The sequence below is a fragment of the Perna viridis genome, chromosome 8 (assembly GCF_037379345.1).
Source record: "Perna viridis isolate PV_CMFRI_1.1 ecotype Kerala chromosome 8, ASM3737934v1, whole genome shotgun sequence".
NCBI classification, from domain to species: domain Eukaryota; kingdom Metazoa; phylum Mollusca; class Bivalvia; order Mytilida; family Mytilidae; genus Perna; species Perna viridis.
Window position 1 is genome coordinate 48271404 of NC_142452.1, and position 17749 is coordinate 48289152.

Below are 17749 nucleotides of genomic sequence, written 5' to 3' on the forward strand. Positions count from 1 at the left end.
TACAATAGCTCATTAATTCGAAAAACGAGACAAGATTGAAATAATCAAAAATATAGAAGAAAAAAAGAATGCTGCATGGCCAAAACAAAATAAGGTCAAGTCGTTCACGGTTGTTATGATTCCATTTAAGTACTATGTATAGTCAAAATCGAAAAAAAAAAAACATGGCCTAAACTATTCAAGCAGTGCTAGATGCTGTCTGGCAAGCTATTTTCTGACATTGTGCCATCCTATGGAGGAACGGAATTCCAACCTCTTGCGTTACGTAGGAGTAAGCCTAGACGTTTAGATGTTTGTTTGTTGTTTGTTGGGTTTAACGTCCGAGCAGTAATATTTCAGACGATTAGTGAATAGAGAAACAGAGATGATCTGCATGTACATGCACAATGTAGTGAAATATGTAACAATGAATGTTTTCACTAAATATGAAGTTGTTTCTTGGGAATATGATCATGACCGTAAAGTGACCAAAATGTACAAAATTTACAGAACATCTGAATTTTGGTAAACTTCAAGCAATTCGTTTGTCATTGTATAGTTAAAAAATATCAGATTTTTTTTCTCATTTGTTAAAGATTCAAGTCTTCAAATTCACAATTCAATCTTTTAACACTTTAGGATTAGTTTGGAGTTGTATTTTTGTTAAGGCCAATGAGACAATATACACGTACATACAGAGATATATGCACTGGACTGGTGGGCGCTGGCCGGAATACGCACAGTAGAAAATCGAGTGTTTCTCAAGGTGGAAGTCAGGAATTAGGTCATTTCGCTGACAACAAAGCATGGATACAGTCGTCAATCGTTTATAGGTAAGAAAATGTCACAAATACAAGTAAATAAAGCAAACGCTCTTCATGGAGACTTAATACTTACTGAACTGCCGACGGTTTGGGTCAATGTTAATCATTTTTTAGCGGGAGTTCCAGGAAAAATATTTCGAAAATGGCGTTTCAGAAATCGATGACGATTTATTGTCCTGTCCCGTGCTAAAATAATATCAGCTACTGAAAAAAACTTTCCTAATACTTTCTATAATGGTATGACTTCTATTTTCTTTCTCTACAGATTGTTAATATAGTACCAGTTTGTACGTTTGAATGAATGAATGAAAGATTTTACACACTGACGAAAGTGACTCCATGACTGCATGAGGAAATTACTTTATTGATTTGGCAGAAACAAATTATAAGGATTAGTTTGGCTATTCTACTGCTTTCCTTAAACATGTGAATTTCTTCAGGTTTTCAAACCATATGAAAAGTGGCTGTTTTTGTTTTGATAAAGATAAAGATTAGTGATAGTTATTAACCTTTTGAGGGGCATGCTTGATTTTGGTACATCAATCTAGTTCTTGAACTTCGGTTATGCATTAATCCTAAATCCTGTCAAAAATTTAGACATTTAAAATTTTGCCTTTTATTTGTTATTATTTATATTTCAATAAAAATGACTTACACGTAGTTAAGACATGGAAGTATATTGTCTAGATACAAGTATATTTTGTACATGTACATTTGTTTGTACATGTACAATGTGCATATATACATGTTATTTCAATTAACATGACTTACATGTAGTTAAGACATGGAAGTATATTACATTTGTACCTAGATACATGTACATGTATGATTTGGATAAGCACTAGTATCCTAAGTAAATTTTCCTGAGAAATCTTTCTTTAGCAAATACATGTACATTTATGACTTGCTTATCTTTCCCATTAGTTTATTTATACATGTAGCTCTTCATGTCATTATATGTTTTTTTTCATTCAAAGCATAGGGTTTCTACCAATGGAGGCTTTATTGTATATGGTTGGTTAACTACTTAGGGTCAGTAAAGCATAAAAATGCCTCAGCAAATTCCATGATTATTTAGACTACCCTCAAAGCTCTTAAATTTTACTCTTGAAAAAAATATTGCACTAGTGCTATAGTTAAAATTTATGACATAATCTGTGACAAAAGTTCATTTTAAACAAGACTAAATTATATTGACATACAAGAAAAGGGTTATTGCATGAATATTGGGGAATATTATCCCTTGTAGAATGTACATGTACATGTGTTTGTATATTGCATTCATGAACTCAAGCACTATAAAATTCTACTCTGGATTTTATTCCCTAGTATTTGTGCAGTATCCTATACTACTGGTACATTTTGCATGTTTGTATAGGCAGTAATAGTACATGTACATGTATATACAATTTGTACATGTAATTGTTGCAGTTATAAATGTATATTTTACTCAATACTTAGAAGCAAGTTATACCAGTCTTTCCAAAGGTTCAGCTTTTTTTCAGGACATTTGGTCCTGTAATGACATACTATTTTCAGGGTCGAACCAAGTTTTACCGGCTATTTTGACCTGAATCAAGAATGACTGATATCGGAAATTTTCCGGGCTTCCAGTCTGGTGTTCCAGATTTTTTTACTGGTCCTGTCACATTTTTTCCTGTGATATCCAATGGTCCGACAAACCTTCGGAAAGACTGTTATACATGTACAATTACATGCGCATGTATCTGTTATTTTGACCAAAATAAAAATATACAAGTGAGTGACTTATAACTACAAAGCAGTGAAATGTTTCTGTGAGAGATACATGTACATGCGTCCTGCTCTGAAAAGGTTTCTTTAGATTTCATGAGAAAAACTTATTCTTCTTTAGCATGTTTATATGTTAGACAAGCTACATAGTATTTCTCTACATCTATGGTAGAATTAAGAAACAAATCATAGAAACTCTATTTATCATTGTTTTACCATAGGCTGGCCATTCATGTCGCATTGTTTTTAATTTAAATAACAACATAAATGATTACAATGTAGTTTTTTCATATTTTTTTAATAGATGCAGTCTACAAAATTTATGTGTTGCACAAAATGTTGGTCATGTGTTTATCACTTTGTTACCATGGCTGTAGTTCTTTGAAGCATGTCATATTAGAATTAAGATTTCCACATCCTTGCTGAAGCTTACATGTTGAAATAGTAATCAAGGGAATCAAGATTCTAGTGGAAATCAAAAGAATATAATCCAAGGACAAAGACCAGACATGGAAAACAGACAAACACAACAAAGAACATAAATTAACTAAAGTCATACATACAAAGTAACAAAAGTAAATGATGAACTCGGACTCCACTAAAAATGGGAGCATGGACCAGGTGCACTGGTAGGGTAAGCATCCTCTGCTTTTGTAGAAACACCCGCCAAGTTGCTCATAAAAAGTCATACTTGACTTTTATGAGCACTCGGCAGGTCTTTATAGAATAGCAGAGGACCCTTACCCTACTGGTGCATTTTATATGTGTGCAATGTACATGTACTGTACATAAGTGTGTGTACATGTACCATACATAAACAAACATGTATTAACTTTATATGGTTCTATTTTTAGGGAAAATTTTATAATTTATAATTTGGTGTTTTTTTTAACATTCATGAGTCCCTTACTACACATTTGTAATTAAATATTCCTACACTTAATATGTTTATTTTTTTTAATTTTACAGAATTCAATTAAGCATTCTCTAATGAAATGATACATCATTAAAGGAAATGGAAGAGGAAAATGTAGAGGAAACAGCTAGTATTGAAACAATAGAATATGGAGGCCCTCAGATAGTTGTCGCTGAAGAAGTTGTTATATCTGTTGCACAGGAAGTCATAAGTTATGCAGAGGAGCAGGAAGAACAAACTCCTAGTCAACCTCCCATAAAAACAGCAGGAAGTCCTTCAAAAGGTCCACTGGAATCTTCAGCATCCAAATCAAAGAGACAGTTGGGGTATACTTTTACTCCTTTAGAGTTACCTCCATGTAAAGTGTGTAATGGGAAGGCCTCAGGGATACACTATGGTGTCAATAGTTGTGAAGCTTGCAAGGTAACGTGAAGATCAAAATTATATTTCTTGCTGGTAATAACTTAAGTATTACAATACTCAAATAACCGCAGTATCATTGGATTTTTTTTTTCAATGTTAAACAGACCTGCCTTGGTGGTCTTAGTGTAGCATGGTGGCCATCATGATCGGGGATTGTGGTTTTGATTCCTGGCCAAGTCACGAGAAAGACTAAAAATTGTTAATCACTGCTTCTTCACCAAACGTGTTATTTAAGGTGACAACTGGTTGGTATGGAGTAAGAACAATTTTTCTGAGTGGGGTGGTAGGCTGTTGGTTCTATGGACCAAATCACAAATCATAATGATCAATGGTCATCCTATAAAATAGCCAACATTTAATAAATACTTTTGGGTAATATTTTGAACAAATAACAGATAACAAGCAACATTTTCTTTACTAAATTGCAAATTATTGATAAAAGGAATAAATGTCATTTTGTTCTAGATACATGTACATGTACTGACGGTTAATATCAGGGCTCACCCTAGCAGTCTCCCCTCGTCATAAAATTGCTATCAAAAACGAAATGCCATTTCTTCCTATATTCCAGAACTTCTTGATTAGAAAAGCAGATTATTCACTCAAAAAATAATAATATAATTCAGAGAGAGCATTGTTTGGTTGAACCATTTAACATTACAAAAATATTGAAAAAAATATGGATGTACTTGTACAAATACAAATTATCTTTTACCCCTTCTTTGCTGTACATGTAAATGATATTGATATCAGGAATTCTTGGTGAATTTTCAAAGAAAATTACACCACCACAATTTAAATTAACTTTCAAGATTGGAAGATCTTAAACTTTTCCAAGGAAAATAATCAATGGCTCACTTTAGAAAATTCCAAATGAAGTCCCATTATTGTGTCAGTGAAAAAGGGTTGGAGGTTTCCGACCTCACACTACCACCAATTTGAACAAAGGACTGGACAATGTCAGGATTAGTTACTTTTTCATGGCTTTCCTATTTTGTTTCAGAGTTATGGAACTTTAAATAATATGATTATAAATTTGTTGCTGCAAGAACCAGCAACAATGGCTGACATTTTTCTTCAAAGAGGTTGAGGGGCAGATACCAGCCCTCCCTTCAGATGTTCTTATTACATTCCCAATACTGGAAAGATAAGTCAAAGCAATATCGTACAAAACTGTGTCACCAAAAAATATCTTTGACAATCAAGTTCATAACGACTACATAGCACTACATGTAGTTACATGTAAACCACCCTACAAAACTGAACAGTTCAAAAACTCTTTATATGGACACAGCAGTTGACTGAAACCACCTAGAGGACTCTATAGTGAGAGTACATAAATCTAATTATTATATAGATAGCAGTGTTTTATCGAATGTTCCCAGTGTAGTAAATTTAAATAATTCACACTGTGAAATAAATTCTGTAATTTAACCCTCGTACTTTCTCCTGCCAAAACGTCACAAATTTGATGTCAATCCTCCAGTCACAAGATTTTAAAATTTGTGTTGAAAGTACTGATAAATTATGAAGGAAATCTATGTAATAAATAGGATAATCAATTGGTTAACATTATAAACAAAATATGATCACTTGTGCCAAGGACACTTGAGGATTTAACTTGTGCACCAAACAAGTTCCACACACTCATTACATCTCGGGGTTCTTCGGCCCTTGTGATAATATTTTGGTTATTCACTCATTCCAATTAATTATCCTATTAGGAATTCAGATTGTTGCTTTTCAGTAAGTACTCATGTAGATCAGCTAGGACCACCCCGTCACAATTAGTAGCTCAGAGGGAATCTGTGACATACCGATATAGACAATATATTTATTTTCAGGGATTCTTCCGACGTTACTTACAGAGGAAAGAGCCATACAAATGTATGAAAGATGGTTTATGTGAGATAACAGATAGACGAAGAGGAAATTGCTCAGCATGCAGGATGCAAAAATGTGTCATGGTGGGCATGTCGAGGGATGGTAAGAAAATTGCAGTAATGACAGTGATCAGTCTCAATTAGACTAAAGCAGACTTATTGCACATGTATTGTTCATAATGTATAGCTGTTTTGTGAGTGTCTTGAGCTAAGTTGTCAGGTATATTTATGATTTATACAACTGGCAAACAAAGCTTATATTGGTCTGTCTTTCTGCTCATCTGTTTGTCCATTTTTCTTATTTTATCATTTTAAGGGTGTAGTTGTGGTGAATTTTAATGATTCATAATTAAAATTGACAAAATTTTCGAAATTAGATATTAAAATGTTTGTATTTAACAAAATGTTTATAGTTTTATGATTCCAATCTAATAAGCATATGCCTTTTTTCGTGCACTGTGATTGATTGTTCACTTTTTATGACCTTAGCTATAATACATGTAGTTTTTATAGCAGTGTAAATTCCATGTACTGGTACACATCATAAACATGTTTACCACCACTACAACAAAAATACAACGGTACTACTGGTATCTGCTTTATCTCATATATTTTTTGCATTGTAAATTCCTTGTATTCAATGCAAATATTTTGATAGAATATGGTTATCAGATGCATTGATTTCTTCAAATATTGAAATTGACCCCCCTGCCATATTGTCTGTTGAATGCACCATTTGAAATGTCAATTTCACTGAAAAAAAAATGGTGAATTTATTTCAGTTTGGGATTGGAATTATAAGGATTAAACACTGTTCTTCCAGAATTTGTGGATGTTTAAAATTGGACCATTCACTATCAAACCTGACATAAAAGTCGAACAAACTTTTATTTGTTTTTTGTAAGAGAATGGGCTGAATTTATGGATTGGTAAATTCTGGAAAAACTGTATTTAATCCTATACATGTGTAATGTAGTTGGTACTGTAATCATATTTTGTGTGTCTTTCTTTCATCATATAACTCAATTTCACAGCTTAGTGTGAGAGTATTTTATGTGGATGATGTACCTTCTTTTTGCGATTCAAGTGTGTGGGATTTTACTGTTCCATGAAGATTTTGAGAAGGGCAGGGTAATCCAGGTCAAAGTAGAATAGCACCCTTGCACGTCAAAGGCAAATTTGAAGGAACATTATACAAGCATCAATGTATATTTGGGAAAAATTGACAATTTTTGACAATAGGGAACACCTGATTGGCAGTGTAACTCAGTTCAAGAGGTACACAGGCCAAATTATCCCCCATGATTTTCACACAGATCTTATGTGATTTTCACACAAAAAGAGCAAATAAAATATGTGACAGAGTTCGTATTAAGTTCAGTTGATAGGTAATCATAAAAACTTCCTCATCAGATCTTTGCAATACTTTGTCTGGAGTACCACAAGGCTCAGTAATAATACCCATTTTATTCATAATCTATATAAATGACATAGATAGTCTCTTTTCCTTTTGTATATAAGTAAATTTCAAGTGAAGTTCAAATGAATTTTCATTTATGTTATTTTCTGTTTGTTTATTCTTTTTGTTGTTACTTTCAGCTGTTCGACAGGGACGGTACACACTGACAGAGAGAACGAAAACAATAATGGAAGTTCGTGAAATACATGAAAGAACCATGCTATCTGCTGGACTTGATATTCTTGCCGAAGCAGCAAGCCAGAATAGTGCCCTACATTGTGAATCTCATAACTCTGAAGCTAACAATAACATTGAAACAGAGGTGGCGTGTCAATCTATCGACCCAGGGAACCCTGGGACATCAGATGTCGGCAGGGACAGGGTCAATGAAAAAGGAAGCTGTGACATGTTTAGCAATATACTAGCATCAAGTTCTCGTAATCCACAGCGAGACATTCCTACACCAATGGCTGACAAAAAACCATGCCCAGAAAAAATTGACTACCTTGGTTGTGGGCAGAGGTATAGATCATTGTTTAATGCCAGTATTGACATGCCTCGACAGTGTTGGCCACAGATCTTAAGTAACCTAGTGTCAGCCATGACTAATTTGACTCCGTTACAGACTAAAAGCAAAGAAGAAATACAGGCAATATTGCAGGAAGGACAGGTTTGTTTATAATACATTTTATTGCTGGTCAAGGATACTCCTGCATGTACTCTATACAAATTAAGTAGCCCTCAACATAAAAATCATGCAAAATGTGATTCATGGTTGGAAAGTCTAAATGTCATAGTAAACAGAAAGTAACATGGTTTTTCATATAACTCATGTTCACAGGGGGTAAAAAAAACATATAAAATGCACTGTAGAATTCAAAATTAAGGATGATAACTCTGTAAATGACACTAAAATACAACAGAAACTATTGGATTTTTTTTGTGAATTATCTCCTAAGAGCAGACAGATTGGAATGAATAACTATACATTTCATCATATAGACCTATAAAGCAACATCATAACAAAAATAAAAATATGTAGACTTTTTTTAGGTATATCACATTTTACAGAATCTGCATGATTCTTAAAAAGACTGCTACTCAATTTTTGGGGTTACTTATTTTCTCAAAGAATATAAATTTTAGTGGTGTAATTTGAGAAATGATGATTTTCAAAGTGTTAAAGGTTCTGTTTTATTTATATTGTTATGAAAATTGGTATAGCGTCCTTCAATTATGAATAGAAATAATACATGTAAAAATACATGTAGGTTGAGTAACAAAATATAATTTTTAAGTAAAGAAATTGAAACTTAAACTTAACACAGAATTTCAATAATTGGGTAAGTCTTTTCTGGCTTTCTGTACATGCTAAATATACCAAGGGATTGTCATCCTTGATATTTTCTTCAAATCTTTTTTCTAAGTTTTTTTATTCGGTTTGCTATATTGTGTATGATATGCACAATATAGCAAATGGAAAACGAGTCCTAAACATGACGCTTTGGTATTTTTTTGACAAAATAAGTTTTTTGGTAATCTTCAGTTTCAAACAATTTGATTGGTCAAGCAGACTAGGTACACTAAGTGATGTTTTTTGCCCCCATCTAAGCTTAATTTCTAAACACGGTAATATAATGTTGCCTATCTGCATTTTTGTTGAGGACTTAATGTAATTCAACAAGGTTACCATACTAGAATTTTTTAGTTAGTTTTTGTAGAGTAATGACAAGTCAAGCATAGTTTAAAATCAAGTTTTCAGTAAAAAAGTGTTAAAATTGTGATGCCTGCACGAACATAGACAACAAATCTTATGAAATTCTTATGAAAAAAATGCTTCAGATTACCAAAAATTTACATGGGTGTACATTGGTGCAAACACTTGTATTTCATGTGGAATTGGTAATTTACTTCCTGGTTTTATAAATTGAATAGAATCAGCTTTTTTGTAACAATGTTCATGACTTAAATGTGCAGTGTAGATAAGTTATAAATACATGTACAATCAATTAGACTTTAGGTTTAACACTTTTGTTCACCAAGTAAAGGTTTGCTGTGATTCAAACATCAATTTTCAGGAAAATAAGGTGGCCTTTTTCACCTGTAAATGTATATCAACCTTTTATCAAGGAAGGATTTCAGGCAAACTCAAAATGAGTATGGTATACCTTGTACATGTACATGTATACCTTCCCCTAAACTATTGGGTGGGACATTGTATATTTGGAATTACTTTGGCCATATATCTGTCTGTCAGACTTGCTTTGGTATATTCTCAACTCCCAATGAGTGGAATGATTTAAAATTTGGCATTTGACTTTATGTAGATGGAGCATATACGTTAATGAATATGGACAATTTCAACTTTGTGTGGTGAATTGGAGGTACATGTATAGCAAAGTGTTTACAGTAAAATTACTGTACATTATGCCTTACTACATGTACATGTACACTACTGTCATTCAAAATTTTAATTTCTCTTCTCCACTGTGAGTACACCAAAGTAAAAACTAGAATAAAACTGCTTAATTTCTTTACTTAGTAATATTTTTTCTGTCCAGAAATGAGAAATGTTTCTAAACTGCTAGAACCATTAAATATACCTTGGTATAAAGACAGAAGTAGTAAACTACAAACAATTTTTAAAATGGTGACTCCACTCATAATATCTCCACTTTGGACAGTGGAGAAATTTATATTTGTATTGACAGTAGTGTATAAGGATTTTAAATCTCTCCATAGTAGCTACAGTACACCCAGAGAGGGAGGATTCTCTTACTTTTATTTAGGTGTCCAGTGGATCACAGAGTTTTACAGAATCCACTCCTTAAATCCTCCAAGTGATTTCTCCCATCTGGGAGTATTTTATTGTCTTTTTATGAGTATTTCGGAGTCACTCCAGGTAATTTATTACCATGTGTATTGTAATCATGTTCACCCAACAGGTAAGACAGGATGTAGGTGGTACTTCAAAGAATAATCAGGGCAAAATAAAACTCCCAGCTGGGAGTATTTTATTGTCTTTTGGAGGAAGTATGTCATGATCACTTCAGGATTTTCATTTTTTGGAATTTCCGAAAAGTGACACCAAAATAGGAGTTTGAGAATCTATAATCTCTGTGTGTACTGTAAGTTAAAAAATAAGATAAGTCAGGATTTAACATATTATTATTTCCCTCCACACAAAATGGCGAGGTATAATGTGATACCCTCCAAAAAGTCTCCATCTGTCCCTTTGTCTGTCTCCAGCTAGTTTCCAGATGATAACTTAGAAGATATTTAAAAACAGGACCTTATCTAGACATCAATGACCAAGAAAAGTTTTAGTAAATTCTCTTTTGAAATGACAATAGTGACATTTTTGTCCATGTAATATATATAACAAAACTTCTTCATGTCAAAGAACAATGGGAGAATTGACCACAAACTAGGGGAAGATTTTGCTCATTTCTGCCTCTAAATTACCTGTTAATGGAGGATTTTCAACGTCCCACGCTTGGTACATATACATTTGTACTACCTGTATATGTACAAGTCTTATTTTTCAACAATACTCTAAAATTGTTTTAATTGCATCCTTAAGAGAGAATGGTTTATCAATAGAAAAAAAGAACAGATATGGTGCACCAGTATTTAACCTAAATACAGAATAGTAAATACTATCAGTGATTAGTGAATTTCTGTTTTGCCCCAAAAATTGGATTCCATGATTTAAAATTGAATGCATTGGGAATTCCTGGCTTCAAAGTGTATTGAATTATCATGTGCATGGCTTAAAAATACAGACAAAAATTGTACATATACCCAAAGTTCAGCACATATTTATTCCATATAAAACATTGCCTTTATATTCATTGTCTGCCAAATAATATGTATTTTACTTTCACTTACCCCTAAATGTACATATAATAATCATACATACATGTACATTATCTACTTTTAGAAAAAGTACCAGTTACAGAAGCAGCTATTTGGGTCATTGAACTGTGTGACCGATGAAGAACATGCTGCCATTTTTGAAGCTACAGGAATTGATATTGACAACAGGCACAAATTCTTCGAAGATCATAATAAGACCATGACAACATTAATTCTTGGGTTTATCGACTTTGCTAAAGTCATTCCAGGTTTTATGGATCTGCCTGTCTCGGACCAGGCTTCTCTCTTAAAAGGTGGGTAGTACATTTAGTGTTTTGCCCAAAAATACATGTATCTAAAGGCATGGTAATTTATATATTTCAAGGGCACCCAGCTGTACAGAAAGATTTTAATGGGGACACTCTACCTACTCATTAGAATAATTTATTGAAAGACCTGCAATTAACAGCTTTCATAAAAGTCTGATGTTGTAAAAGTTTATAAATGAGTACCAAAACAAGAGGTAACATGAAACATGAAATTTAAGGTAGATTTAAGCTATTATTGGTAATTCTTGACATTTTTCTTTGATATACAAAGATCAATAATGCTTGTCACAGCGTACTGGCCCTGATACAAAAAATAACAGGTCAGCTTAAAACCAGGCATGTGTCAAAAAATGTAACGTCACAGTGGAGTTAAATGACATTGGCTCATCTTGATAAAAAAGGTCATTTGAAACTTTTCTTTTGCAAGGTCAAAATTTTGATTTTTATATTTTACTTTGTTTTTATACAAAAAATGGAAATGAAATGTTACCTATAAATTACCTATAAACAGAATATTAGGCAATTGGTTTTTAACACTGGCTTTCTCACGTGGTATCTCAGGCTTGTCCTAACAGCTTTACCTGAGATATCCATGAATAAAGCCAGTATCAAAAACAATTGCCTAATATTCTGTATTTACATGGATCATTCATTTCTTGTCATCTTGCAAAATTATACAGAAGTATGTATTTTCAATGAGCCAATAGTGCTTGAAATGATTCAAAAATATCTTTTAATGATTCAAAAAGATTTTTTATCATAAACCTATTTATGGTAAAATTATTAATATTATTTTCAAAAACCCTCTAACAAGGGGTGATAATTAGCAGGAAAATGTTTAATACAAAATGTAATGGGAATTTTAGTTTTTTGTAATATTACAAGAAAAAATCTTTGGTGACTCCAATTTTTTTTTCAAAATATGAAATGTCAGATAAGTGTTTTGCTATACACATTTTTAAGAAATTATATATACCAGTTTTTTAATAGTAAGCGAAACAGTGAATTTATACAAAAAGTTGTAAATTCTGCCTAAATTGAAGCTCAATTATCTTGAAATTTAGTTCGGAGACCTTTGTTTTTAATTTGAATTTTATAGTATATTTGTTCTAGGTAAGTAAGGAAGTAGAAAAATCTATATACTAAAAGTATTAGGTATGGTCTACCTTTATGCTGGGTTGAAACAAGTTGGAACTCAATGGAAAATCCATGATGAGGGCGGCATGATGCACCAAAAAGATATATGTTTTTAGTCACAAATTTTATGGTATTCTTTCATGTGCTTATTGAATGTTAATTTTTGATGGCATTGTTATATTTTTCTTTTTTTTTTCAGAATCTCGTTTTGAATTTTTCATGATAAGCAGTCATGAGGCGTTTGACCCTAACACAGAAATTATGATGAACTATGACGGTGAAACCTATCATATGACACAATTCTGTGGATTTTTGAATGAAAACAATTTTGTGAATTGGCTCCAGTTCACACGGAAAATCAAGCAGTTTGATTTTACTCAGATGGAAAAAGCTTTAGTTTTAGGAATAACTCTCACATTTAGAGGTAAGACTTTGATAGTAATTAAATAATTTCTGTCTAAGAATGAGGCAAAATGAGCATAAGATGTGGCACATGAAAAGAAAGAAGAGATTGTATTGCATTCTCCAAGTATTTATAATTCCTACCCTCCAGAAATAATCATCAAACTGCTTGTAAAGTGGGCAATTTCAAGATATTTATAGGTCAAATTTAGGAAAAATGCACTATGGAAAAATGGAGGGATATTTTTCACCCACTTTTTACTATATAAGCAATCAAATTATATCCACTTTACAGATGCTATAGGAAACATTTAAATAGGTTTTTGGTTGTTTTCTGGATGTATTTTTAAAAGTACCAGTCTAAAATTCAGACACACCCAATGGTAAAGTAATTCATGGGGAAGATAAACCCACCAAACATACAATGCTTTTTCAGTCTACATATTCTATACATTCACATAACGATACTCATTTCTGCATTCAGATCTGCACTTTTTAGAAAATCTTACATTCACCCCCTACTAAAATCAACCAAATGGAACCAAATCAAGAATGATAACTCTTGCAAAGCTCCAATTTCATGTACAATCTTTGTAATTTTTATCTCAAAAGTACAGCAACCAAATGAAGAACTAAGATTGGTTATGTGATACATGTAAGTTAGTGTTTCTGAACAAGAAATAAAACTTAATTCAGTGGGTTTTTGATATGCATGAATCACCTTCAATCTGATTTTTAGAAAGACTACTACTTGATATGTTTGTCACAAAAAAAGACCAAATTGGGAAAAGTAATGAGCCTCACATTGCCTGATACAGAATGGTACTTAAGTTCTGGAATCTGAAAGAATAAGGCAAAATTGAAGAAAAATGAATAATGATTAGAAGAAACATACAAATTTGACAATGTTGGCACATAGTTAATGGTCTAGTAATAAAAAATCAACATTGCATTCCTCTTGTCAGAGGATACAGAAAAATTAAAGTTACTGTAGAATAATAGGGGGAAATTGAGTTATCTCCCTTTAATGGTGACATTGCAATGCATTTCATATTATTTATACCTCAAATTACTAACACTTAAAAAAGAAATGAATGCCACTTCTGCTTTGCAGATGAAATTTTGAATATGGTTTCATGGAAAGACTTGTGTGTTTTGGTTCACTTTGATTCACCCACTGTTTGATTTTTACATGTGCATTAAATATCATTTTAAGAAATAAGAGATTGTAAGTAAAGTCTCACATTCAGAGGTCAGATGTAAGAATTTTATAGTTAACTCTCACATTTGGAGGTAAGAATTTTATAGTTAACTGTTACATTTAGAGGTAAGAATTTTATAGTTAACTGTTACATTTAGAGGTAAGAATTTAATAGTTAACTGTTACATTTAGAGGTAAGAATTTGAAAGGTAACTCTCATGTTCAATATCTTGACAAAAAAGTTAAAAATGTTTATTTAGGGATTGGTAAACTTGTTAACTTTGAACAGGTAATAGAAGCACACATTTTATTGCCAATAATGACATCTGATAACCTGTTTGGACAATACATTGTAACCTATTGAATAGAGAAATGCTGCAACAAAGGCTCTAGGTGACCTGATTTTTTCCCATTAGTTTGTTTAAAACTAAAAACATAAAATACAAGTATTAAAAGGGCCAATTAAAACTAAAAACATAAAATACAAGTATTAAAAGGCCAACTATTGTTTGGAAATTAAATGACCACCTAGTAATTAATGGCTGAGAATGAACAAAAATGTTCACTTTATTTCCATGAAAACTGAAGTTTAAATTGTATGATATAAAATTCTTTGACAGATCGTGCAAATTTGGAAAATCCTTCAAAAGTGGAAGAAATTCAGTTATGGTTGATTGAACAGTTGATGACCTGTTTTAAATTGCATCATGGGAAGAGGAGTCAAGAATATTTCCGTAAACTGATTGACATGTTTATAGAGTTCCGCAACATTACAGAAGAATTTCTCACTACTCATAAAAAATGGAAGAATGATCCTGTCATGAGACAGAAAATTCCAGCATTAGGATTTTTCCTCTTTGAAGATGATTGAAGTTTGTTTTATTGTTTATAGAACATGTAGAATCACTACTCATAAAAAAAGGAAGAATGATCCTGTCAAGAGACAGAAAAATCTAGCATCAGGATTTTTTTCTTTTTTAAGAAAAATGTTCTTTTACTGTATTTTCACATTTTTGCAAAATGTTACGAAATATTCTAATTTTGTTTAGCTAAACTGTTCAGAGATCCTCCCATGTGTTCACCACAATATCTGTGAAATTTCACTGTGGGGAACACAGGGGAGGTTTCCAGGGGTCAGAACCCTACTTTGTTGGAAAGTTTTTTTAATGACAAACGGAATTCAGCCAAAAATAAAAAAAAAATTAGCCTGGAACCCCACTTTTTCTAATCCCTCTGAAAAACCCTCCTTTTCAAAGTCTGGATCTGCTGGATAGTTTATCATAAATTATGACATCACAATATTCTAGTATTACATCATAAAATAAGACTAATTTTCAGTGATAATTTTTTAAATGCTATTTAGCAGAATTCTGCTATTTCAAATCCAGATTAGGTTGCTACAAATTTTTTTTATTTCCGATTTTTCCAATTTTACTTTGTTTGTTGACCTCATAAAATCATCCCTGAAATTAAAACTTTTTGTGAAATTGACTACAGGTTCTTTTCGTCATGAACTGGTGTGTTAATTTATCCTGTATAGTGGACCTTTTAACAGAGACACATGTGAATTTATATTTACTCTATATATTTAATGCTGAGCTGCCATAATGGACTTACATGTATATGCAAATCATTAACAAATATTTTATTTAATTTAATTTTTTTAGACACATTTAAGCAATTTACAAGAACAAAGACAGTAGTGATTAATAAAAATGGAGTAGGGGCATTAGTCCTTGAATACGGCCCATCCAAAAAAAAGAATTTGTTGTAATAACATTAGAATTTATCAAAAAGTAGTTAAATATATAAATATTATGAAAATTTATGGTTTATGGCTTTAGTATCACAAACACTGGTGAGAATTGAAAACTTTGTTGTTTTGGGGATATATTTGCACCTTGAAAATCTATGTCTTCATCAAAAACAGTTCTTCCTATATGATCAGCTATTTACTAATGATTCACTTTAAGTATTAAGGGTTAGGGTTACTAATGATTCACTTTAAGTATTAAGGGTTAGGGTTACTAATGATTCACTTTAAGTATTAAGGGTTAGGGTTACTAATGATTCACTTTAAGCTTTTTCTTGGCTGCTGACACAATATCTTTAAAAAAGGGTCAAAATGAAGATAATATGATTTGTGGTATATCTCAAGCAGTTTTTGTCCTTTTAATGCAGTAACATTCAGTCCTTACATTTTCTCAATTATTATGGATTCAGATCTCAAAATTACCAGTTAACACTTTAAACACTTGATGATTTATTTTCAGTAGTATTCCAGACCAATTAGAGCTTTTAAAGACTATTCCTCCCTTTATGGCAGTTTTGGGATAAGATACACACAAAAGTTATATCTCTGATGCTGTTTTCTATATACATGTTGTAGGAGAGAAGAAGTACAGAAATTATGTATCATTCTTTGTAAGAATTGGGCAGTAGGTGAAACAAGGAATGAAAAAAAACTACCATTTTGAAAGTTCAATTTGACTTCCTGCACCATCAGAATTAAGGGAAAAGGATAAGATTTTACATATCATGTTGGTGAAATGAGTTATTATTTCATTGAAATGCGCTGAAAATGAACATTTCAAGGACATATAAATCTGTCAAAACCTCATTTTTTTACATTCTATTGAAAAAATTCTGAGCAAATCTTGTGATGCAGAGATGAAGTCTTTCAGAATAGTGAAAACATCCTTGAGTGAAATTGTATTGCCATGTTTCTGATTTTTTTCCCATTTTTCCTGCTTCTTACAAATACTTACATTTAACTTTAGATATTGCACTAGAAAGTATATAGATACTTAACTATAAAATCTGTTTTCTTTTATTTAATTTCAAAAACTGACTTATTATCTGATTTAACTGTCTTGATGGTCTCAGGGTAGAGTGCTTGCCTCAAGCAGAAAATAGCGCATTCATGCCATTCTGATTTACGTCAAAGATTTAAAAATTGGTGTTCATTGCTTCCTTGCTAACCACACAGGTATTAAAGTGGATGTTTACTTGGATATCTAGTGATGTGTCAGAGTTGACTGCTGTTTGATGTGGATAATCTATTACAATTTTACTCGTCCTGAAATGCATGAAACATACGCCATATGAAGTTAAACCATGATCAACCAATCAATCACATTATTTTACAGAACCAATAAAAAGGTATAGGATATATTTTAATGAACCAATTGAAAATAAAAATACCGTATTTACTTATACAGTAGCAAAATTATATTTTCCAATTACCTCATGACAGGAAGTTGCATAATGTGTAATTACATTGTATATATTATATTGACCTTTACAGTACTAACCTTTGACACTTGACATCAGGGTACTCACTATTTCATTTTCAATCACATGGCTGATGATCAATTAATATATTTTGTGGATTTGTTTGTTTCAGTTTTCAATTTTTACTCATATTTACTAAATGATATAGATATAGACATAAATTTCATTTCTTTTATTTTACAGTTGTTTTTTTTTAAATAAAATATAAAATGTGGATTTAATATTTTAATTTTGAAAATAAATTTCATATGGCAATATATTGCATTCGTTCCATTTGAAATTCTGCAATATG

At 31.9% G+C, this 17749-nt stretch overlaps 1 protein-coding gene across 1 annotated transcript; it reads left to right on the forward strand.

Moving 5' to 3' along the window:
- The first annotated feature begins 718 nt into the window (after nucleotides 1-718).
- LOC148610796 (nuclear receptor ROR-beta-like) lies at nucleotides 719-16982 on the forward strand. Its single transcript, XM_088596170.1, has 7 exons — nucleotides 719-812; nucleotides 3525-3894; nucleotides 5739-5880; nucleotides 7377-7906; nucleotides 11180-11408; nucleotides 12760-12984; nucleotides 14784-16982. Exons 2-7 carry the CDS (start codon nucleotides 3571-3573, stop codon nucleotides 15032-15034), a joined length of 1701 nt encoding a protein of 566 aa, XP_088452296.1. The 5' UTR covers nucleotides 719-812; nucleotides 3525-3570; the 3' UTR covers nucleotides 15035-16982.
- The last annotated feature ends 767 nt before the right edge of the window (nucleotides 16983-17749 follow it).